General features: G+C 35.7%; 2 protein-coding genes across 5 annotated transcripts in view; one reads left to right on the plus strand and one right to left on the minus strand.

Annotated features, from left to right (window-relative positions):
- Positions 1-3,334: 3,334 nt before the first annotated feature.
- On the minus strand, positions 3,335-16,523 carry srsf11 (serine and arginine rich splicing factor 11). 3 transcript variants are annotated; one of them, XM_073825328.1, is made up of 12 exons: positions 16,219-16,523; positions 13,810-13,943; positions 11,169-11,278; positions 11,002-11,091; positions 10,837-10,886; positions 9,325-9,458; positions 9,162-9,243; positions 8,967-9,080; positions 8,763-8,852; positions 6,750-6,842; positions 6,493-6,670; positions 3,335-4,130 (listed from the first exon to the last, which is right to left on the minus strand). In XM_073825328.1, exons 1-12 carry the CDS (start codon positions 16,338-16,340, stop codon positions 3,936-3,938), a joined length of 1,392 nt encoding a protein of 463 aa, XP_073681429.1. In that variant the 5' UTR covers positions 16,341-16,523; the 3' UTR covers positions 3,335-3,935. The 3 variants fall into 3 exon arrangements, with proteins under 3 accessions (XP_073681429.1, XP_073681431.1, XP_073681430.1); XM_073825330.1 differs by lacking the exons at positions 13,810-13,943; positions 16,219-16,523 and adding exons at positions 11,497-11,617; positions 11,720-11,930; XM_073825329.1 differs by lacking the exons at positions 13,810-13,943; positions 16,219-16,523 and adding an exon at positions 11,497-11,930.
- A 2,027-nt stretch (positions 16,524-18,550) lies between these two features.
- trappc10 (trafficking protein particle complex subunit 10) overlaps positions 18,551-25,161 on the plus strand; it is a 33,078-nt gene continuing 26,467 nt past the window's right edge. For both annotated transcript variants that reach the window (XM_073825964.1, XM_073825965.1), the window contains exons 1-3: positions 18,551-18,709; positions 21,960-22,041; positions 24,753-24,888. In XM_073825964.1, coding sequence (XP_073682065.1) covers positions 18,649-18,709; positions 21,960-22,041; positions 24,753-24,888 — 279 coding nt within the window. In that variant the 5' untranslated portion in view covers positions 18,551-18,648. The remainder of the gene's footprint in view (positions 18,710-21,959; positions 22,042-24,752; positions 24,889-25,161) is intronic.

A 25,161-nucleotide genomic window follows, 5' to 3' on the forward strand; every position in this document is an offset into this window, starting at 1 on the left:
TGATTCTGATTGGCCAGTCGCGAGGTTCAGCGGGAAAATATTTTCAAATATTCACGTCGCCCATAGCAACGCTGCAAGTCAAACCGCTGATCTCACGTTTCACACGCAACCAGTGTTGCCAGACGTACGATAATTATCGTATTTGTACCATAATTTTGACCTCTGTACGATGTACGATCAATAATACCACAATGTACGATAATTTCAGAATTTTGTGACACCATGGTCGTTGTAATTATAGAGCTTCTATTCTCAAAGATCTAGCTGTGTGGATCCTACGTCTATGTCTTTCATCCAATCTTACGTCTTCTCAACCAATCATCGTGGAGAATGGCTCTCTCTCACGAGCACAAGTTAACGTTCCTGTCGCACTTAGGTCAGTTGTTTCAAAACTGAGGTTGTTAGTTTAACAATAAAGTATAGAAAATGAGTGCTGAAAAGGATAAATAGCTGTAACATCTAGATTAATAGCTGTATTTTGAAAGTTTGACTCGGGTAAGATAATTAGTTTAGCATTGCAATAAGGTATAGAAAATGAGTAGTGAAAAGGAGAAATAGCTGTAACATCTAGATAAATATCTTTATTTTGAACGTTTGACTGAAATACGACAATTTTCTCCCAAATACGATAATTTTGAGCTTCTGGTACGATACTTGGACATTTCCAATCTGGCAACACTGCACGCAACCGTTGCCTCAGATGTCTGAGCATTAATATTATTTTAATATTTCAGCAGTATTTGGGAGCTTTAGGGTAATGCACAGGTAAAAGTATAAGATTATTTAAACACACATCAATATTTCATATGTATTTGTTGATATTTTGCGTTGGTGTGGACGTTATTCATCGTTAATAGTGTAAATAGCCTCACTTCAGAATTTCGCGCGATTACTGGGAGTCCGCTCGCACAAAAACGGACTTAAGAATGAATGTATTTAAGAATATTGGTATGTAATTACCGCAATTGTATTCTGAAAATATATTTGTTGCTCTTTAAAAACTCAAAAAATACACAAGATCTACACAAATCCATTTTAGATAGGGCTGGGATCAGTCTTCACCTCAAAGGTGAGTGTTTACATCAATATCCTGTTCTCTCCTACAATTAAAATGAATAAATGTGTACATTTTCTTTCACGATGTGAGAAACAAATGAGGGGTGATAGGAGTGCTTAAAGCTTTAAGTTTTTATGTTTAATGGGTGGAAAAATTACAGAGAAATGTGTAGGCCTACTGACAAAATTTGACTGGTTTCAGTTTTAAAAATATCAGAGAAGCAGTTACTAGTAGTACTAAAATAATGTGCTTAATGTGTATTTCGCGACTTTCTGGATTACTTGATTCGTCAGTTGCAAGGTTCAGCGCGAAAATATTTCAAATATTGACGCGTCACCCATAGCAACGCTGCAAGTCAAACCGCTGAACTCTCGTCCCACACGCAGCCGTCGCCGCAGAGGACTGAGTATTAATAATATTTGAGTATTTTAGCAGTGTTTTTGATTGTTTTGTATATTGAAATGGACTACTTTTGTCTCACCAGGAGCTTTAATGTACAGGTAAAATTATAAAATTATTTAAACAGACATCGATATTTCATACGCATTTATTTAGTGAGTAGTCTGTAATAAAACCGCGGAGTAGGAAATTAATTAAAAATAAATGAATAAGGTACCAATAATTCGATCTTGATAAACAAATCCCACTAAATCATAGATTAATACAACAAATAGATAAAAACATTTAACTTATTACATTTATTAAATTAATATGAGTAAAATATGTAATTATACCCTTAACTTTATATTTGAAATGCATTTTAACATTTAATATGCCTTAATTGCAACTAATAAACTTTTATTTTTTTACACATGGTTAAAATATGTTTACTGTAGTGGTAACTACGAAACCTATAGTTGAAAATACTTTTGTTAAAACAAAATCATTGCTAAATAAAACACACCTTAGTATCGATATTTTTAATTTGAGTATCGATACTTTCGATACTCACATCAGTATCGATATATCGATATGCCCATCCTTAAAGCCATATCTACATCTAAATCATTTTAAAATGTAAAAGAATGGTGAAGTCCACAGCTATAACAGCACAGACCAACAATAACACAGAAATCACCTTCAAAGCAATTATTTCCAGATAATGAACGACAACATTTAATTTATCTTTGTAGAACCCAAGCATTTAAAGCAACAGACGACAAAACTATAAGAAACACAGGGTTTGTACAAGCTGCTTAAAGTGCTTGAAATACTTGAATTTGACGTTTTGAAATTTAAGGCCTGGAAAAACCTTGAAAATAGCAATATTCCTAAAGAGGTACGTGAAAAGATCGAATCATTTGATTCATATCGTGACTTTGGTGTGGGTTCGCAAATCATTAGCTTCAGATCGGGATTTCGACGCGACTTACCGAATACTGTTACATTTTTTCAGGAATAAAAACAAAGAAAAAATTATGTATACACAAATACAAATCCTTTAAGAAAATTAACCGTGGTTACACTTTAGTAAAAGTGTAGGATACTTTGTAATACTTTAGTGCTAATACTTAGCATGTGCTTCACTTCATTTTTGATCAGTATATTTTTATTTTATTTTTTTAGAATTTAAAATAGAAGACATTGTTCGCTAAGTGAGATCTCTAATTGGAGGTAATTGAACCTCTAATTGTCCTTGAAAATCAGAAAGTTCTGGAATTTGATTTTGCAGTATCTATATGAACCCTGTAAACAGAACGTTGTTTTGCATTGGTGTGGACATTATATTTATTGTTAGAGTGCGAATAACCTCTCCTAAGAATTTAAAGCCATTACTGGGCATCCGCACGTGCAAAAAGTGACTTAAAATTGATATATTCTAGAATATTTGCATTCAATTACTGCAAAAATTACATTAAATTCTCAAAATATATTAAAAAACTGAAAAAAATCCACAAGATCCACACAAATCTATTTTGGATATGGCTGTAATCAGTCTTCGCCTCAAAGGTGAGTGTTTACAACAATATCACTGTATAATTTTCAGTTCTCTCCTACAATTAAAATTAATGGATGCTAGCACTTACGAAAATTAACCATGGTTTTTATTACAGTAAAGTGTAGCAACCATGTTTTTTTTTGGCATATTGATTACCATTTGTATAACCAGTTTTACTACAAATACCATGGTTAAACTATGGGTAGTGTAGCAAAACCATGGTCAATTTGTGGTTACCATGGTTTAACTATAGTAACCAGGTTTTTTTTGTAGTAAAACCATGGTTATTTCTCACAAATACCCAGTAAAGTCTCAGAAAATGTAATTGGAGCCATGCATTTTATATGAAGTTTTATTTCCAATTCGTAACATTGCAAACAGTACAGATAAGTCATTTTCTTAGCAAACTATTACAGTCGTCTATGATGCCGGTGTGTGTTCACTACAGAAAAACACATAGCGGTAAATACAGCTGGACTGTCGAATGACCTGCGAGAAAAAGGGAATCCAGTTTACGTGAAGTTCCACAAACGTTCTGCAACTTTAAAAGACGAACTAACTCAGGCTAGAACTATAAAAAACAAACGCAATTTCATTAAAAGGAAAAACAAAAACACTGCTTGACAATGTTATCCAAGCACTTTTAATTAGACAGTAATTGCTTTAAATAGAAACTGCAAACAGACACAGCGACTGGGTGTATTTTTCAACGGTCTACACTAAATATACAGTATAACATGGTTCCACATCAGCCATGAAAGAAGAAACAGCTCTAAAACCCGGGGAATTTTATTTATTTTTAAGACGAGCATGTACCAGTAAATACAGCAGATTCTGAGGATGTGGTTTAAAAAAAACAAAGGAATGGATGAGCTCAGATAAGGGATGAGATTTCCTCCATCTGAACTCTACATCTCAAACACTGATCCGTAGGCTGTTTCAATCGCTCATGTCCATGTCTTCGTCTCGCTGGTCTTCGCTGTTTCCGTCCGATTCTCCGCGACCCGCGTCGTCTGCGCTGTCCGCTTGTGGCTCTTTGGCCTGCGGCGACGAGGCGGCGTCCGAGTTCCTCTCGCGTTCTTCCTCGTGCTCGCTGTCGTAGCCCTGCTCTTCCTCATCGTAGTCCCTAGTCACCTGCAAAACACAAACAACCGATTCAAAAGCCGGACTAGAATGGAAACCAGCAGCTGTCAGGGATTTTGCAGGATTTAAGGTCACTGCACACTGAGTCCAAAATTTTTGTATTTTTTTTTTTTTTCCCCCCATATTCGTCATCCTTCCCTATTAAAATGCTTGCTACGGATGTGAAAACGCAGAAAAATTAACTTAACTTTTTTTTTTTATGATGGACAAAAGTTTGGGAGGCAGTGTGAATAGTAATGTGATTGACAACATTTTTTAACATGCAAAAATTTCAGACACAGTGTGCAATCACATTTACACACTGCCTCCGAAACTTTCGTCCATCATAAAAAAAAGTTCGGTTCGTTTTTCTGCGTTTTCACATCCGTAGCAAGCATTTTAATAGGAAAGGATGACGAATATGGGGAGAAAAAAAAAAATCATACAAAAATTTACACTCAGTGTGCAATGAACTTTAAGCTCAAATTTAAGACCTTTAAGACCAGCACAAATAAAATTAATACCATACAAGCAGGGTAGGGTAATATCTATAGTAACATATGAAACCATAAAATGACTGTAAAAAACAATTTACAGTTCAGATACAAGTTTTTTACAAAAACAAAAAGTTAAAATAGTTAAACTTCACATTTCATGCTTTAAACCTTTTTTTTATGAAAAAGGATGAGTGAAAAGTATTAATTATATTAATTTAAACGATCATCATCAATAAATTATTATATTAAATAACATACAAATTAGGGGTGGGCGATATTGGCAAAAATTCTCTTCCTTAGTATTTTTGTCTTGTTTTCTAGTATAAATATCTACAAATTCTTGAATCAAGATGCATTTACCTGACGTAAAATGGCATAAGATATTATGTCTAGTTTTCTGAATAAATAGTCTAAATTTGGTTAGCTTTTGCTTAAAACAAGCAAAAAAAATCTGCCAATGGGGCAAGAAAAATAATCTTTTTTAGCCTTTGAATTGAGTTATTTTTCTTACCCCACTGGCAGATATTTTTGCTTGCTTTAAGCTTTTTTTTTTTTTTTTTTTAAACAGGACAAAAATATCTTCAGTCATTTTAATTGTCAAGTAAATGCATCCTGATTTTTAGATATTTATATTAGAAAACGACAAAAATACTAAGAAAGAAAAAACGTTTGCAGTGTTTAAACAGATTTTTACCTTTTATGGGCATTTTTGCTTTTATAAAGCCATTTTTTCCAAAAGTGTGCATCATCTTTTGAATCAAATTGAAATCAGTATCAACAAAATTCATCTTTGCAATGCAGAGGAAACAGAACCTGTATCTGAAGTGGCATTTAGATGCATTTACACACCGTTTAATGCAGCTCAAAAGGGGCATGGAATATTTTAACCTGAAGTTACAAATGCTTAATGTTTTGATAATGCTGAATACTGATATTTGAGATGATTTAAGAATTATGGAAGCCCGTATCCACCACTGAAGAGAAAGAAAAACACTCAGAACTGTGATATATAAACTCACAATTGCAAGTTATAAAGTCAGAATTCCAAGGTATGAACTCGCAATTCTGAGAAAGTCGCAATTCTGACTACTACTCACAGTTCTGAGTTTATATCCCACAATTCTGACTTTATAACTCGTAGTTGTGCATTTATATATCATAGTTTTAAGAAAAAAAGTCAGAATTGCAAGTTTATATAATGCAATTCTAAGAAAAAATTCTTCGAGAGGTCGAAATTACCTTTTTTATTCAGTGGCGGAAACGCATCCAAAAAACAAAACAAAAAAGATTCTTTAAATGTGAAATTAAGACTGCCAGTAGGTGGCAGCAAGTCACTGTTAATAAGAGAGTCATTGTGATCGAACCAAATTACTTAAACGGCTGATTCATTCAAGAACAAACCACCATGTTTAGAGACGCAAAACAGTTCTGTGGCTGTGTTTGGAATGATTTTTGTTAGCGAAATAGACTAAAATCAGTAAATATTCTGTCTAAAATGTAACTCTCGTAATATTAACTTGTTTATTGAACTGTTGCCTAAAACACGCTGACTTTTGGAAAGTAAAACGACACTCTTCGTGTGATATTGATTAACGATATGAAACGATATAAATACATTTTCTGCCCTCATATCTTGAATTGTATGATCACTCTAGTATATACTGGACAATGTCAAATCGCACACCCCTAAGAAAGAGAGCAATACATTTTACTGTTTAGATATTTATAATGCATTGTCTTCTTATCGATCCAGACTCTAAAACGTGCAGCGCTCAAGTTTATTCAATTAAAGCCTAGTTTTTAGTTTTCCCGTCCCCAAATCTAAGACCTCTTGAAATCATAATAAGTGAATTTAGGGCTGCGTAAAATGGTCGTACCTTCACATCCCCCTTCTCGCTGTCTGACTTCCTGTCTCTATCTCGGTCCTTGTCTTTGTCTTTGCTCTTCTTGCTGGCGGAACGTTCCCTTTTGTCCCGATTTCTGTCCCAGTCATCCTTCCTGTCCCGGTCACGGTCTCGCTCACGGTCTTTATCCTTCTTTTTCTCTTTCTTGTGTCTGAGAGAGAGTTTTCAGGTTAAAGGAGGTCTGAGGAAGGAGGCGTGATGGTGTAGGAGCGTTTGCGATGGTGCCTTACCTGCGAGGAGACGGGGAGCGAGACAGCTTCCTTTTGGGAGATCGCGACTTCTTCGGGGATCGAGACGCGCTGCGACTTCTCCTGTGCCGTTTGCTGGAGGAAGAGACATTCGCATTCGATTGAAACTATGGTAATTTACTTTCACACTTAATGATTTTACTTTAAAAGATAGAAAAACAAGGTTAGAATTACAACTTATACGCCCTGCAATGTGGAAAATGCTGAAGTGCGTATTGCAAATCATTTTAGAACGGAATGGGAATCATTTTGCAAATTAAATAACTCGAATCAATCTAAATAAAATGATTCGAAATTCTAAACTAACTCACATTATTCTTGATCCGTGCTCCGAGTCCTGAAATAATGGCTCGCAAATTATTATTCAGATAAGGACTTCAGAGCGTCTATCCTAAATCATTTGATTCAGATCAGAATGGGTTTGCGAATTATTTTGCGAATTGAATGATTCAAACGACGCGCATTTTGAAGTAGATCAAAACTACTAAAAGAGTTTGCAAATCTTTTGCAGTAGATCGGAACTTAGGAGCATGGATCACAAATCATTTGATTTGGATTGTGACTTTAGTGCGGGTTCGCAACTCATTTGATTCAGATTGGGACTTCAGTGCGGGTTCATTTGATTTAGATAGGGATTTGGGAGCGCATATTGTAAATCATTTTAGATCGGAACGGGTTCAAGAATTATTTTGAAAATTGACTCGACTCAAATCAAATTATTTGCGAAGTGGGATTTGAAGTCAATCTAAATCAAATGATTCGATCCACATTCCAAACTAGGTCACATTATACGTGCTCTGAGTCCTGAAATGATGGTTTGTTAAACATTTGATTCAGTTCAGAACTTCAGAGTGCATATGGCCAATTCGATTCAGATTTTTTCATTTGAATTGGAACGCAACTTCAAATCACTTTTCGCAAATCATTTGTTTTAAATCAATCCAGGTTTGTAAAATATTTTGCAAATTAAATGATACAAATCGTTAAATCATTTGATTTAACTTAGATCGAAATTTTGGAGAGGGTTCACGAATCTTTTGCTTTAGGTCAGAATTTAGGAGTGTGGATCACAAATCATTTGATTCAGTTCAGGACTTCAGAGCGAATATGGTGAATCATTTGATTTGGATTGGGACTTTGGAACGTGTATCCCAAATCATTTGATTCAGATCGGAACAAGTTTGTGAATCATTTCACAAATTGAATGATCCAAATCAAATGATTAATGATATGCGCTTTATAGTCCCGATCTAAACGAATGATTTGATCCAAATGAAGGCTCTTGAATCATTATTCAGATCGGGACTTCAGAGCGTGGATCGTGAATTATTTGATTTAGATCGAAAATTCTCAGAGGGTTTGCAAATATTTTGCAGTAGATCGGAACTTAGAAGCATAGTTCACAAATCATCTGATTCAGTTCGGGACTTCAGAGTGTGTATGGAGAATCATTTGTTTCGGAGCAATTTCATGAATCTTATGTTTTTTTTTTTTTCATAAACAGTAAGAAAAAAATAGTTATAAAAAGAAAAACGAGAAGTATACACATTCAAATCCTGTCTAATCTGTAATTTAGTAGAGATACTTTGCACATGCTTCTCTTTATTTGTGCCATTTGTATTAGTATATTTCTTTATTAGAATTTGAATAAGAATACATTGTTTAATTGAGATCTCTGATTGAAATCCTTTAAGTCCTGAAACTTCATTTTACACTATCTGTAAGAACCCAGTTGAAGTTTTATTCTATCATTTGATTTCCAAAATTGTATTTAAATTTCATTAAACCATTAAAACAGATTCAGAAAAATAAAAACAGAAAACAATTCTGGAGGAAAAAAAAAAAAAAGGAAAAAAAGTTTAATTTAACCACTAACAAAAAAAAAGGAACCAATACAATTTAAACAAAAATAAATAAAATCAGAATTTGTGGGGAAAAAAAAAAAAAAAAAAAAAAAAAAAAACACCAAGCATTTTCATCAGTCTCAACACTCACCGGCTGGCACTGCGTGAGCGTCTGGCGCTGCTGTAACTCTTGGGTGGAGTTTTTGACCGCTTTCTGTTCTTCTCATCCTTCCTCCGATCTCTACATCAGAAACAAAACAAAAAGAACATCCAATGAACCACTGCCACTCCACAACTAGCCCAGAGAAACCCTGAGCACCTTTCAGCCACTCGAGATGCTTTGATCTGAACCCACCTGGACCTGGAGCGTCTGCTGCGGTCCCTGGAATGAGACCTCCTCCTCCTGGGGCTCTTGGACCTCCTCCTGCTCCTGGAGCGAGACCTCCGTCTGGAATGACTCTTAGAACGCCTGCGCTCACAACAAACTCTGATCAGACCATGACCGTACACTGATTTATTTCAGCTCCACGATGGAGATGTCTCCACAAACCTGTGTCTGGAGCGAGACCTGGACCTCCTGCGCCTGGATCTGGACCTGGACCTGGAGCGCTTGCGTTTATCATCCTTCTTACCTGAAGAAACAAACTCTTTAGCACAACGGTTCCTTCCTTTACACAAGCAGATATATTTGATCTTGTACATCAATCACTCACTTCCGGGCTCGATGGCAGCGGAGATCAGAGATTGTGCTTCTCTCACTCTCTTCATGGCTTCTTCGATCTCCTTGTTTGAGGCGTCTGCTTTCAGTCCAGGGGTCAGATTCAGCCCCGCGGCCAGAGGATTCAGCCTGCGTGACAGGAGATTACAGATGAGAACATGCTGAACCTCAGGCAGATGAGTAATGCTCTATGGTTGGTGCGATGAGGAAACTGAGACTGGAATCACATTATGATTCAGTCCAAAAAAAAAAAATAATAATAATAATTTGCAATGCAACAATGAATGTCACAGAACCGGGCGATTTTTCAATGAATAAAGCATTAATACAATCAAGGACTACTCTATGAATATTACATTGCAAAGATTGCTATTGAAATATGAAATCTACCTTTTAATTTTAGGAAACCATTGTCAAATACACACAAACTAAAACTCTTAAACAAGAAACCGTTAAAAGTTTGGTTTAATTTTAACGAAATTACGAAAAATAAAATTAGTATTGTAAAATAAAAAAATTACATGATTATTATACAGTAGAATACTCTTAACAGCAGAAATAAATGAAATTCTCAAGAAATCACATTTTTATTAATTGTTTTAAATAATGTTTTAGTAAATCTGTTGGACAGCCAAAATAAAAATTATTAGATTTTTATTTATTATTTTTTCACCATTTTTGACAATTTTACATTAAAACGAAACAAGACAAATTTAATAGACAAAAATGTCAGGACAAAATTTCAGATGGCTTTTATGAATGCAATTGCTTAGACATACTTTTTGATGGTCATTTAAACAAATCAAAAACGTAACTGATGTTAACTGTTAAACTGCATAAATTTCAATTAATTAGACATGCTTTTATTTATTTATGGAAAAATAAAAGAATTTGGCAAAAAATTAAACCGATTTCATGGGGCTCGGAAAAGTATATTGGTTTCAGAATTTTGATTAGACATGCTTTATAGTTACTAAAATTTAATTTCAACCAATAAAATGGAAATTTGGGGGAAAAAAAAATATTTCAAAGAGCTCAAATTTTTTTTTGTAAAACTTAAAATAAAAATTAATGTATACCATTTAACAATTTATTATTTTTTAGGGAAAAAAAAGTTTCATAGAATTGTAAATAATTTGATTTTTTTATATACTAAAATTTGATTTAACCAAAAAAAAAAAAAAAAAAAAAAAAAAAAAAAGAATTCAGAAAAGTCAAAAGGGGCAGGGCAAAAAATTTGAAGAAAAACAATTAAATTTAAGACAAACTTAAAAATTCAACCTAATAAATCGTTAAATTGCATAAATTTCGAAAAAAAAAAAAGAAAAAAAAATTCAATGGGGTCCTGGAATGTATACAGTTTGATTTAACCAATAAAATGTAATCTAGAAAAGTCAAAAATGAGGATTTAAAAAAAAAAAAAAAAAAAAAAAAAAAAAAAAAAAAAAGTAAACCGATTTCATAGGGCCCCTGATGAGTACACGTTTGATTAAACCGATGGACTTACTTGGGGTCTATGGATGCCATAAGCTTCATAAGCTGCTCTGCTGACAACGACTAAGAAGAAAAACACATCAACAATTAGTAAAGAGTTCAGAAGATCCGCTGTACAAATCCTTCTGCTGAATCTTTGGATCAGCGCCATTGGCGAAGAAGCCGAAGGGTGACAAACCTGAGGGTTTATATTGGGTGCCGCCATGGCCAGAGCTGCCATGGGGTCCAAGTTCGGCCCTCCTAGACTGCCTAGAGGAACGCCACCGATCTGAGGACAGACAAAACATCAGCATCAATATAATCCAGAGCGGGCAATCGTCTCGGGTTACAACGATTGACACTCACAGATGGGACGGGGTTGGGCGTCGGGAGGAGCCCGCCTCCTGGCAGCAATCCCGCGACGGCATTGGCTGGAGCCAGCAGCGACAGAGCCTTGGACTCGTCAGGAATCACTCCTGCGGGACGGAAACGGCACAATTAGACCACGCCGGGATTCTGGCTCCACACACAGACAGACCCACAAAGTGAAACTTTCTTTTTACATTTGCACTGACATCAGTACTCGCTTTGTCAGAGGAAGCTAACACATGAGGGCCCTTAACATAAGCATGAAGTGCACAATACTACAAGAAAAAGGAAAATGACACTAGACACACTGCCAAGATGTTATCACCTGAACTCGATTTTTTAAGTCATGAACCAAATGTAAGCAAGCACAGCCGGATCTCCACTGGGATGTGCTCTCAAGTTTCATAAGTTGTATAATGAACAAGCGATTCAGGTCGGCTGCTTCGCTATAAAGCACACAGAAACATCAAGATAGACAAAACAAGAGTTTATGATTCGGGTGTCAGCATCAAATGACAGTTTATCAATCCACTGATGGCATGACTTACCATTACATAACATTTCTGAGAGCTAAAGCTGCCTTTACCTCGTCTAAAACACAAACTTCCAAGAAAACCCATTTTAAACTCTAAAGAATGTGTCAAATGCTGAAGAGGAAAATCACTAGAGTTAAATAATGACAATGAAGGTTTGGTGAGTGCATGGAGTCCATTGGATGAGTGCCTCTGGAATTAATATATTTCACTCAAAACAACACAATCATCACTGACACACACACACACACACACACACACACACACACACACACGAGAGAGAGAGAGAGTTGAGAGAGAGAGAGAGAATACAAGAGAGAGAGAGAGAGAAACAGGACAAGCTGCAGAAGACAAAACTGTTGGGTGGCATTTTCTGCTGGGCCTGGTTTACAGGACTTGCAGAACCAGGGAAAAGAACTGGAAAACACAACAACAAAAAACAGAAAACGACCGTTAAAAAGCGTCTCAGGCCTTTTTCAGTCATGTGGAGAGGAACAAAATCATTCTACACCATCTTACTCAAAAAAGCTGAAAGTGTTAACCCTCTGGTGTTGTTCATTTGGAGAGTCACACTTGTGTTGTTCGCGATCAAAAGCGACCGAACACCTGGAATTTAACTTTTTTTATTTTTAGTCAAAAAAAAAAAAAAAGTAATATATTTTTGTTCCATAATATTTTTTCTTGTTTGTTTTGCATTTTGAGATATTTTCACGGTACTGATGAATATTTATGCAATAATTCTGATCTATTTTTTCCCCATTAAAAAAACTATTTATGGTAGTATTTCATGTTAAACTATAGACAACGTCTTTAAAATACAATTTTTGAAGTCAGATTAGTACCATCTGGTCAAGAAAAACATTTGCAATTCCATGGTTTAGCTAGGTTCCTATACAGCTCTATATAAAAGGCTTATAAATTCTCTAGTTGTTTTTAGACATAATGACTTATTTTTATTAAGATGTGGATTTGGATGTATATTTAGACATTAGACATTTTTTAATAGGTTTAGATTTTTTTGGTTTAAATTTGATAATTTTGTTGCACACAACATAATTCAACAAAAATGTAACAAATGAACAGGAACGCTTTATCAGAGGTTAATCTGATTTCAACCTTTTATTTGAGTCTTCCGGCACAATTTTGCCATATTCTTACATAATGGTATAATAATGAGTCTGTTTTGTTCTTTAGTGTGTAACCTCTGCCTTGGTGTCTGCGTTTTTACCGCATTTTTGGCAGATTTATTGATTTTATGCATTCGTGTAACAGTCACACTAGTCCAAGTATGCGTATCTGTTTTGCACTGCATTGCATCGTGAATTATTTGTGGATTGTACACATATAAAAGTCCCTGTATTTTCCTATTTTTGCGTATTTCCCATTCATTTCCAATGGTGGTCATTTTTGACCGGGAACAACACAAGTGAGACTATTTTTTTTTTTACGACCATTTAGCTCTTTCGATTCGAGTCTCGTAAAGTTTCGTACAATTCCGACAAAGTATAGATTTTTAAAAACTCGGTGTAAATTGGCCGAACAATACCAGAGGGTTAAAAGGAGGTTGGAGAAACATCATAACCTCGCACAGGAAAGCCCTGTCATTACGCGCTGTGTGCTGCTAAACACTCATGCATATGCGCTACAGCTCATCTTACCGTACTTTAATAGCATGCAATGTAGAAAGATTCTGTCAGCCTAAACATTTGTGCTGTGCATGAATAGAGCGATCGATCTGTGCGAGCTCGACTCGATTGAGATGTCTGTGAGCTCAGATGGAGACACAAGAGAGAGAGGATTATAGTTTACAGCAGGGAAACGCGTGGGCCGCCGCGTTTATTTGTCTAGAGGGCAGCAGAGGGTCGCTCTCAGACATCTGCCGGCTCTGCAATTGCCTTGTTCACTATAAAAATCACACACACAAATGACAAAGAGAAAAGTTTAACAAAAAAAGAAATGGAACTAAACTGGAAAGGCAATGAGTTAAACATGAGCTCCTGCCACTCGGGCTTTATCCCTCACATATACTCCTGCGCTAAAGCCGTGGGCTACGCTGCGAAGGGATCACGTTCACGTTGGAAAGATGGCAAGAAAACGGCACAAACCTTCGGCGAAGGGGACGACGATCAGGGCCCGGTCCACGAACACCGTGTTGGTCAGGTGCTGGGAAACTCCGACCGATTCCGGCTCGTGGAACTTTACAAAACATACACGTGAAGTCACAGGCAAGGGAGAATCACTGAAAGAAAATATAGATGCTTTTGCCAGAGGTACACACAACGTTCAACAACAGCCTCCTACAGTCACAGTTCACAAGGATCCGAGATCTGCCGGCTTCCGAAGCGGACCCGCCGGCAGGCCTACCTTCGCTGCAGATATGACGAACGCCGGGTGTTTTTCGATGGGTGACAAACAACAAAAGCACAGAACAGAAGTTAGCTACTGGAGAAGCCTACACACTGCCTGATGGAGCAGTCAAATCAGACACCACCGCTGCAAATGTCATGCCTTTGTGTTTAGAAATGCGGAAATCTGTGTTTTTTAATGTGTTTTCGGCAGACCGAAAGGCGAACGTTTTGTATATTACAGCATTGTTTTTGTTGTTTTCACAATTGCATGTGAACATGGTTTGTTTTGACATGAAGCTTTTTAGTTTTAATTACATTGTTATGTAAACATATTACCTTCTTAAGCCCAAGTAAAGAATAAATTGAGTGAAACAATGTCAATATAGCATCTAAAATGGTGTTGTCAAACGATTTATCACAATTAATCGCATCCAAAATGATCAACATTTGAAGTGGATCAAAAATGTCCAAACACAAGAATGGGTTTTGTTTTGAGGACAACTTTGATGAAATTTGATCCACTTCAAATTTTTGACTACTAAATGTCTACTGTATATATAGAGTAGATATTTTCATATTTACATGTACATAAATTTAATATGTAAATAAGATTTTTCTTAAATATATACAAGCATGTGTGTATTTACATATACACTGCCAACCAATTAATTGCAATTAATTTTTTTTTTTACAATATGCATGTCTACTGTATGTATGTATACACATATAGACACAGTATATAGGAAAATATTTACATGTGCATAATTTCATACTTTTAAATATATACATGCATGTGTGTATTCATATGTATACACAGAAGAAAATACACAGTAGATATTATCAAAACAAAAACGTATTTGAACTGAAATGTACTGCCATTTGCACACACAAAACTATTTATATTAATATGGAATATTATTAATTTGGGATGCGATTAATCACGACCAATTGTTTGACAGCACTAATCTAAAAGTAATTGTCTGTAATATTAACAATGTTTAAAAGTTTGAAAACACAACTTAATTCTACTTTACAGTTTATTTCACAATAACCTTTAAAACTTTAATATCTCTGCTCACAAACACTAGAATTTTTACTAAACCTTCTGATCACACTACAAAAAAAAGTGTTTGTCTTTTTTTCCAGTGCAAATGACTAAGAATTAAAATCAAACATTTACTTGAGAAATATCTACCAATGGGCTGAAACTGAATCTGTAATGAAATAAATGCATTAAACACATTATAAACAAGCATTTAGCCATTTTGTAAATTTCCTTCTGTAAATATATTAAAACTTCATTTGATAAATAATATGCATTGCTAAGAACTTAATTTGGACAACTTTAAAGGTGACTCTCAATATTTAGATTTTTTGACTTTTCAAATAGTTGTATCTCAGCCAAATATTATCCTAACAAAACATACATCAATGGACAGCTTATTTATTCAGCTTTCAGATGATGTATAAATCTCAATTCCACAAAATTGACCCTTTCGACTGGTTTTGTGGTCAAGGATCACATTTGTACTGGAAAACAAGACCGAAACACAAAGGAAATCATTCATTTTTCCAGTAAATGCAACATTTAATGCCACGAGTTTACTTTCTTTCTTTGATTTGTGTAAGAGAGACTCAAAGCTTCTAAAAACCTACAGAAACCTGCGCGACCAGAAACGTTTAACGTCAATTACGCGCGTCGGTTTGATGACGCACAGACGCAACAAGGCGTGACGCACGGCTCTGAACAATAAAGCGAAAGTACTCTTAAATAAATGGAATAAACACAAGTGTATTAGTGTTTTAATTGCCAGAATATATTCTGATGAGGCCTGCAGCTCACACACAGATGAACTTATAATAAATGAACAATAATACAAGCTAACAAACAACGATGAGCGGTTTAACTGGTGCAGATGTGCGTCGGGTTTGTTTAGTTTATGTAGTTTACAAGATTACGATCATCTGTGCGAGTGTGGATGAGGTATACTGTGTCTCTATTTATATTTGCACACTGATCGGGATGAGTAACGTTAAACGCGTGTGTGGTATTGTTAAACAGACGAACATTAACGCTAACGCTAAATCATAATGTGTGTGTAGTTTTCTCCATGTTCAATATGTTTTAAGTCTCCGAGAGCTTGTTTTGGAGCATGTTCTACTCACTCTGGCGGAAAGAGTTTGAGCTCGTCGATGGTTCCGATGAAGCCGAACAGGGTTCGCATCTGCTCCGCGGTGCTGCTCGGCGACACGTTCGTCACCTGGATCACATTGGTGCTGGACGTCATTGTGGCTCCGATCTGATGCTGGCGAACGTCAATCGAAAGACATTTAAATCCGCCTGATCGATCCGTGCGGCACAAGCGCGTTTTTCACTCGGTTTCAGCTCGGTGGATCGGTTCAATCGTGTCGCGGCCTGCTGTCTGTCTCTCTCTCTCTCTCACGCGCGCATGACTGCGGATCTGTAATGGCGCCTCGTGCTGCGGTGTGAAGCGCGCGCTCATAAGAACATGGCGGCGCTTGGGGCCGATTTCAAAATAAGAGTTCCGCGCGGACGGGCCTCTCGCCAGAGTGACGGTTTTCAAAATGCAAGTCTTCGCACGTCAGGAGACGTGTTCTAGAAATGTACGGGTTCAAAATAAAAGTTTGTTTGTGTGCTTAAATATTGTGTAATTGCTAAATAAATAATTCGCAAAGATCCTAAACAGACATCATTTTCTTTATTTAATTTTTTTTTAGTGCTAGGAAACGATTATTCGCGATTAATCGCATGCAAAGTTTTTTTTGTGTACATAAGTTATGTGTATGTATTGTGTATTTATTATGTATATAAATACACACACATGTATATATTTAAGAAACGTGTTATATTTATATATATATAAAAAAAAAAAAATATATATATATATATATATATGTGTGTGTGTGTGTGTATATATATATATATATATATATATATATATATATATTAAATATATTTAGATATAATATAAATTGTAAAATGTAAATATAAATACATGTTTTCAAAATGTATTCTCTATGTGTGTATTTATATATACATAATAAATATACACAGTACACACACATATATATAAACAAAAACTTTTATTTGAGATATGATTAATCGCAATTAATCTTTGCCCAGCACACACACACACACACACACACACACACACACACACACACACACACATATATATATATGATGTTTTTGGTTTAATAGTTTCTTTTAACATAGTTTTTATTTAAATTTTAGTTCAAGTTTTGGTCATCTTGTAGTTTTATATATATATTAATATTTGCAAATACAGATCAGTCCGTTTTTTTTAAATAAAGATTAATTGGATATTGAGATTACTTAAATTAATTGACATTACTTTTTTGGCAAATCACATATATTGACTTTTTTATATATATGGTTGTATATTTTCTTTTAACATGGTTTTCATTTTAATTTTAGTAAAAGTTTTAGAAATTTTGTTGTTTTGACTCTTTTTAAATATTTAAAATATTAATATTTAATCTCTCTCTCAACATATATTAACATATATATAAATATATTAAGTTAAAAATAAGAAATGTTGCTTTGGCCACTAGTTGAAATAAAGTAAATTCTAAATAAATTAGATATTCATATTTATAAGCTGTAAATAAATAATTACAATAAATATAATAAATCAGCTTATATATAAGCTACCATTATAATATATCATTATATATATATCATTATAATATATATAATATATCATTATTATTTTACATACATTTATTTTATCTCAAGTTACAAAAATGTTTTAAATTTTTGGATCCAATTTTAGTAACAGTAATAACCCTGAAGTATATTACATTAAATGCGACCCTTAACAGACATGTATAAATCAATTAATAAAGAATAAAGCACCAGAGACTCACATAAAAATGCATACATAAAAACGAATTTATAGATGTATAGAAATTTGAATAATATTAAAATATCTACATATAAAATAAATAAAATATATAAATATAAATAAGTAAGCAAAATGGAGGGGGAGGGGGTAATAAATCATTTTTAATTTATTTTTTACTGCATCATTTTTTTAATGCCAAAATACTTTATGACAAGTACATAATTATACAATATCAAGAACAATAGAGTACAAAACATCTCAAAAATAAGTAAAATAAATAAATAAACTAAAAACAAACAAATAAATTAATAAATAACATGAACCAGAGAGGTCAAGTTATACACGGCTAAACACTTAAATGATTTTATTGTTTTTATGCCCATCAAAGACTAAACGTAAGAATTAGAATCAACCTGAAAAATTGACAGTAGTCGGTTCTTACGCAAAAATGTACATTTGTGAATAAAAAATTGCCAAGTATAGTAAAAAGACGAACAACTTATTGTTAAATGTTCTACTTGTTTTTGTAATACTAAAACGCGAAGTAGCGCGTGTACATCCGGTGTGGCAGTGACGCGGGCGGAAGTCGTCGCTCCGTGTCAGCAGATAGGAAATGGAGAGAGAAGGGGCCTCATCGATACATTAGCGGTGCTGAGTGTGATCGATTACCCTGTTGATGGTGGACTGATGCGGATGAACGGAACCCATGGAGCCCCATGAGGAGAAGCCCATCATCTACACGATGGAGAACAAACCCATAGTGACCTGTGAGTGACGACGGGCTGTTCGCGGGCTACACACACACACACACACACACACACACACACACACACACACACACAGAGAGACACAGATGTGTGTGTGTTCTGACATTAATGCTGCACACTCATATATTCATATTCAGACACACTCTGAGCTCGTGTGTGTTCTGATATCAGTGATTGATTCTGTCATCATGACTGCAGCAGCAGCTCTGTGTTCATCTGTTCTCATGCTTCACTCTTACATACGATCATATCAGAGATATTCCTCATGACATCGTGAAAATACCAAAATATCAGCCCGTTTTACAGTCATAGTGAGTTTTTATTCTGCAGATTTGCTCCTAGCGGGATGTTGCTTGTGTAGCAAACCACGAATCGTTCTGTTGAATCGGTTCTCTTCCATGAATCGGTTTGAATAATTGATGGAAACATTTTTTGATGAATTCTAGGAGATGTCAGAGAATTTTAAAATCGTATTGAGTCTATATTTTTTCAGTTTGTTTTAGTGGGATGTTGCTTGTGTCTAGCAAAACCCTAAATGAATCATGGTTTTGAATCGGCTCTCTTCCGTGAATCGGTCTGAATAATAGACTCGTTTTTGAATAATTTATGGAATCGTTTTGGAATCATTCTTAGAAATGTCAGAGAATTTGAAAACCATGGAGAGTCTGTTTTTTCTGTTTTTCTTTTAGTAGGATGTTCCTTGCGTCGAGTACAACCCACAAACCATAAACAAATTGTTCTGTTGAATCGGTTCTCTTCCATGAATCGGGTTGAATAATTGATGGAATCATTTTGGAATAATTCTTAGAAATGTCAGAGAATTTTAAAACCATAGAGAGTCTATATTTATCAGTAGAATGTAAAAATGTTGTGTCATCGTGAAATGTCAGCTAATTTTACTGTGATAGTGAGTTTGGATTCTGCAGGTTTGCTCTTAGTGGGATGTTGCTAATGTGTAGCAACCCACAAACCATAAACGAATCGTTCTGTTGAATCGGTTCTCTTCCATGAATCGGGTTGAATAGTTGATGGAATCGTTTTGGAATCATTCTTAGAAATGTCAGAGAATTTGAAAACCATAGAGAGTTTGTATTTTTAGTTTCTCTTTCAGTGGAGGTTGCTTGTCTCAAGCAAAACCCTAAATGAATCATGTTTTTGAATCGGTTCTAATTTATCTTATCAATCCAGTTTGAATTTACCTTTAAATATTAATTAATAATTTCTGAAAATCATGAAATATCAGCAAATTTTACAGTTGATAGTGAGTTTGGATTCTGCAGATTTGCTCCTAGTGGGATGTTGCTTTTGTCGAGCAAAACCCTAAATTAATCATTCTTTTGAATCGGTTCTCTTTCATGAATTGTTTTTTTTTATAGTGCATAGGATATTGAATGAATAATTCTCCAAAAGTTTAGGTAATTTTATAATGACACTAAGTTTATAATTTTGGGATATTGTAGAGTAGAGATGTGTAAAGTAAAGCCTTGAACAAATCATTGTTTTGAATAAATATGTCATATATCCATGAATCAGTCTGAATAATTTATGGAATAATTACCAAATGTGATGTGACCAGATTTTTTAAATAAGCTTTCCATCGATGTATGGTTTGTTAGGATAGGACACTATTTGGCTGAGGTACAACAATTTGAAAATCTGGAATTTCAGGGGGCAAAAAAATCTAAATATTGAGAAAATCACCTTTAAAGTTGTCCAAATGAAGTGCTTAGCAATGCATATTACTAATCAAAAAAATCTTCTAAGTGTAGACTTACTTTCATTTTAAAATGGTCTTATATTTATTTGCTTTTAGTGATATTGCTTGTTTAGAGTAAAACCCTAAATTAGTTCATTTCTATAAATATCCTTTAATGAACCTTTAGTGAATCAGTCAAACTCATTTTGAAAGTTCTTAACCTGTAATCACAAAGAGAGTTATGCAAATTCATTGGTCACAACACCTACAGCAACAAAGCGCAGTGTGGTATACTAGTGGTTCTTTAGTTTGACCACATACTGTTAGATTTACCGTAGTGAATCATGTCAAAACTGTGTTTAGTAATGTGAATACAGTAATCATTCTCAATCATGGTTTCTGTCAGACTACAATCCCTGTAGTGCAGTATTTTGGTATTTTATTTGTCAGTTTCTTCAACCCAAACTGATAAATATGAGCAATATGATGATCATTTAGTGTCAACTGTTGGACTCTACTTTAGTGTCATGATATGAAGTCTCTCCGTCATAACCAGTGTTGCGGAAACGCATTACAAGTAATACAAGTTACGAAATAATATTGCTTTTTCCAAGTAACTAGTAAAATAATGCATTACTTTTCAATTGACAAGAAAATATCTGAGTTACTTTTTCAAATAAGTAACGCCGGTTACTTTCTCCCCTCATTTATTGATTAAAAGCTCTCCTGTCCTCATGTTGAGAGAAATTGTAAGATGTTACTTTAGTTCTAGAATAAATGTGAACATGCATTAATTCATCTCACTCACTAAAAAACTGATACAATGTTCATCAAAATAAATAATATCCTTTATGTATTTAATCCCATTTTATTAACCGATGTCTTTGTTTCCGACCTTCGATGATCCAATTCATCCATACTAATAAGTAAACATTACTCAAGATAATCTAACGTTTATTTTTCTTTTTATTGCTGAAGAGTTGACATTTTTCTTCTGAGGTCTACTGTACAGACGTAAATTTACTTTTCTCTTAAACCTGAGGCTGTTGGTTTGAAAAGGCTTTTACATTTGACAAAAATAAAAACAAACAAGCGAGCCCTGCCCAGATTTAAAAAGTAACGTAAAAGTAACGTAACGCATTACTTTTCATAAAAAGTAACTAAGTAACGTAACTTGTTCCTTTTTTAGGGAGTAACTCAATATTGTAACGTATTACTTTTAAAAGTAACTTTCCTCAACACTGCTCACGAATATCAGTGAGTTTCATCAGTGTCAGTGTGAGCTGCTGCTGTGTGTCAACTGATAGATAGATATATATAAGTGTGTGTTTGTGGTTTCACTGTGACATTAAAGATTAAACTTTCAGACTACAGTCTTGTAACGTGTGTGTGTGTGTGTGTGTGTGTGTGTGTGTGTGTGTGTGTGTGTGTGTGTGTGTGTGTGTGTGTGTGTGTGTGTGTGTGTGTGTGTGTGTGTGTGTGTGTGTGTGTGTGTGTGTGTGTGTGTGTGTGTGTGTGTGTGTGTGTGTGTGTGTGTGTGTGTGTGTTGAGCAGGTGCGGGCGATCAGAACCTGTTCACAGCCCTGTACGGATCACTGACCCAGCAGCTGCCCAGAGAGCCCATGGAGTGGAGGAGGTGAGAGCTGCACTGCACACATCAGCTTTTAGCATATATTATACAGTAAAGTCACAGTGAAACACACTGTGACCTTCATCCAGTGTAACGGATCATCAATAAGATTATATGTAGGGCAGGACTTGGTTCTGTGAATCAGTTGTTGTTTGGATGTTGAGCTGTGGGCGTGGCTCTCAAGTATATGCTGATGAGTGCACTACGTTGAGCACTACATTGTGATTCAACATGCTGAATACTAGGGATGCACGATATTTATCGGACAGATAAATTATCGACCGACGTCATTTTTATTGCTCCGATAAATAAATGAAACCCGATCCAATAAAGTACTCTTGCTGGTAAATCAATCAGTCAGTCTGGTTTATCAGAGATTCATCTGCTTTCCGAGTGCAAGCGGCTGCAGCTGTAAACTTTGTCGCGTTTAATACGTCATCATCTGTGTCGTCATCATCGCCTTCGCCGGTCTGGACGTTTTTCACGGTGGCAGAGGAGGACAATGCTACTGCTATTTGCAACACGTTTAGCAAGGTTTCCGAGAGGAGGTAAAAAGCCGTTAAGTTTTAACAATCTTATATCTCTCTTCAGAGGTCGTCATCGCGGTGAATCTGTTTTAGGGGCCGTTCACATGTCGCGCCTAAAAACGCGTGGAAAACGCTGAAGCACCGCCTTCTCTTTCTTTCCAAACCCAAAGTCTTTGCCAAACCGCTCTGTAGTTTGAGCTGCAGTGGCGTCTGCCGTTGCTAAGCAGCCATGACATGCGATCTCCATAAAGACGCGGTAGTTTCAGCAAAGAATAAATAGATTTTCAGCATTAAAAATTGCTTGCAGTAGCTCTGTTATCAAATTTATTTAAAAATGTTTGTTCCTGTACAGCTTTGATAAGCTGTTTCTCCACCTTGCCAGTGCTTTCACTGTTATCAAGGGAAAGGATGAAGCTGATTGGTTGGTTCATGTCACATGACCTGCGTTGCGCTTGCAGCATTCTGAACAGTTGAGATGTTTTTATCTCGATTCTGATGTTTTATTCCCCGCGTTGTACGATTTGGCTGCTGCACACATTCATAATATGATCAATAAGAATGGACTGCATGTAAGCTTTACCACAGACATTTGGACATCTGACTTTACTCCATGATGCACTTTTCATTTTTTCCTGGTTGACAAAATGTCAAAGCATTTTATTTTATTTAGAATTGTGGTGCCTTACACAAAAAAATAAAAACATTTTTGAAGAGTCAGGACTGTTTGCTATGATTGTTAGACCTAGATATATAATATAAATTTCATTAGTTTATCTTAGATTTTGTATTCTCCTGTGTGCACAAAATTATCATATAAAAATATGAATGTATTGGTTATCGGTATCGGCATCGGCCAAAAGAAGGACTTAATTATCGGCTATCGGTATCGGTTAGAATTTTTCATATCGTGCATCCCTACTGAATACATTTAAAGGGGTCATTGTATGCCTATTTTCCACAAGTTGATATGAGTCTTTAGGGTCTTAATGAAAAGTCTCTAATGTACTTTGGTTAAAAAAAATTCTCAATAGTAGTGTAAAAAACACCCTTTTACCTTGTCAAAATCAGCTCTGCAAAACATCAGCTCATTTTATTGCATGGTCCCTTTAAATGCAAATGAGCTCTGCTCGCCCCGCCCCTCTCTGCTGTGCGATGATGAGCCGTAATGTTTACTTTAGCTGTGTTTAGCGGCGAAACTTGCCAACCAGCACATTATTAAGAAAGGCCATTTGCAAAGATGGATTAAAAACCCTTATCTTCACTTCTGCTGTGGGTGAAGCTGCATCAGGAATGATTCACACGAACATAGATGCATATGTAGATCGGGATCGGCGCTTTCCTTTTAAAAGCGAAAGTAACATTAATCCTCTGCGTCTTCAGCGGCTCAGATGTCGGGAGTAAATGTCGACTGCTGTGTTCATTATTAACAACAGAACACCTCAATCGCTCAATTAGAGTCTTCCTCTGCTCCTGAGTCACACAATGGCGATCAGAGTCGGACTGTTTGAGCTCGGTGAGGGAGGGGCTAAGGTAAGGAGCTCATGTCAATCAACTATTGTGGGAGGGGCCCCATAGAAGTCCACTATATGGAGAGAAATCCTGAAATGTTTTCCTCAAAAAACATAATTTGTTTACGACTGAAGAAAGACAGACATGAACATCTTGGATGACACGGAGTACATTATCTGCACATTTTTGTTCTGAAAGTGAACTCCTCCTTTAAGTGTCTGAATATCTGTCCCAGATCTGATGTGATGAATCTCATGAACGCTGTTTCAGAGTGGAGCCTGAGGTTTGGAGAAGCGTTCTCTGCGTTTCTGTGTGTTGTTTATGGGTGTGCCGTCACCTCAGCGCATTTGTTTGAGTCACAAAGGAGCGTCTCGTCTTTCTTCTCCCAAAACGTGATCCTCCTTCAGGGCGTTTGTGTCGAATCCAAAGCGGTGCGCTGAAATTCTGACGGTACGGTGCTCTGCTATGAATAAGCAAGCTTTCTCCGTCGCATGATCTTTGGAAGTCCAGTCATTAAGGTCTTCCTGTTCTGAAAGGGCCAGATCTGGAACAGTGTGTCCAGCATGTTCTGTTTAATAAAAGCTCTTTGATACAGACTCACAGAGCTCCAAAGAGCAGAAGGTTGTGAGGAAAATGAATGTTCAGCAGGGCCTGTCTGATCTTGTGTGTTTGTCGTCTCAGGTCTTACGGTCGAGCACCAAAGATGATCTATCTGGAGGCTAATTTTGTCCAGTTTAAGGAGGAACTGCTTCCTAAAGAGGGAAATAAAGCACTGCTGACGTTCCCTTTCCTGCACATCTACTGGACCGACTGCTGCGTGAGTCTCAATAAACATCAGATCAAGCGTCTCAACTTAGTTACTCTGTGCAGTTTTTATTTTGGTCGTTATAAACCACATTTATTATAATCAGCAGCACGTCTAAACTAATGTAAAGTGAAACTGAAACTGGTGGCATGTGAGAAATGCGCTGCACAAATAAACTCAACGTTAATTGCGTTTTATAAATAGCTTAGGAATGTACGTTTCTACATGTTGTGTCTCTGCTAATTCACAGTTTGTTTACAATATGTGTACAGTATTTTTACACTA

This window comes from Garra rufa, chromosome 20 (genome assembly GCF_049309525.1).
Source record: "Garra rufa chromosome 20, GarRuf1.0, whole genome shotgun sequence".
NCBI lineage: Eukaryota > Metazoa > Chordata > Actinopteri > Cypriniformes > Cyprinidae > Garra > Garra rufa.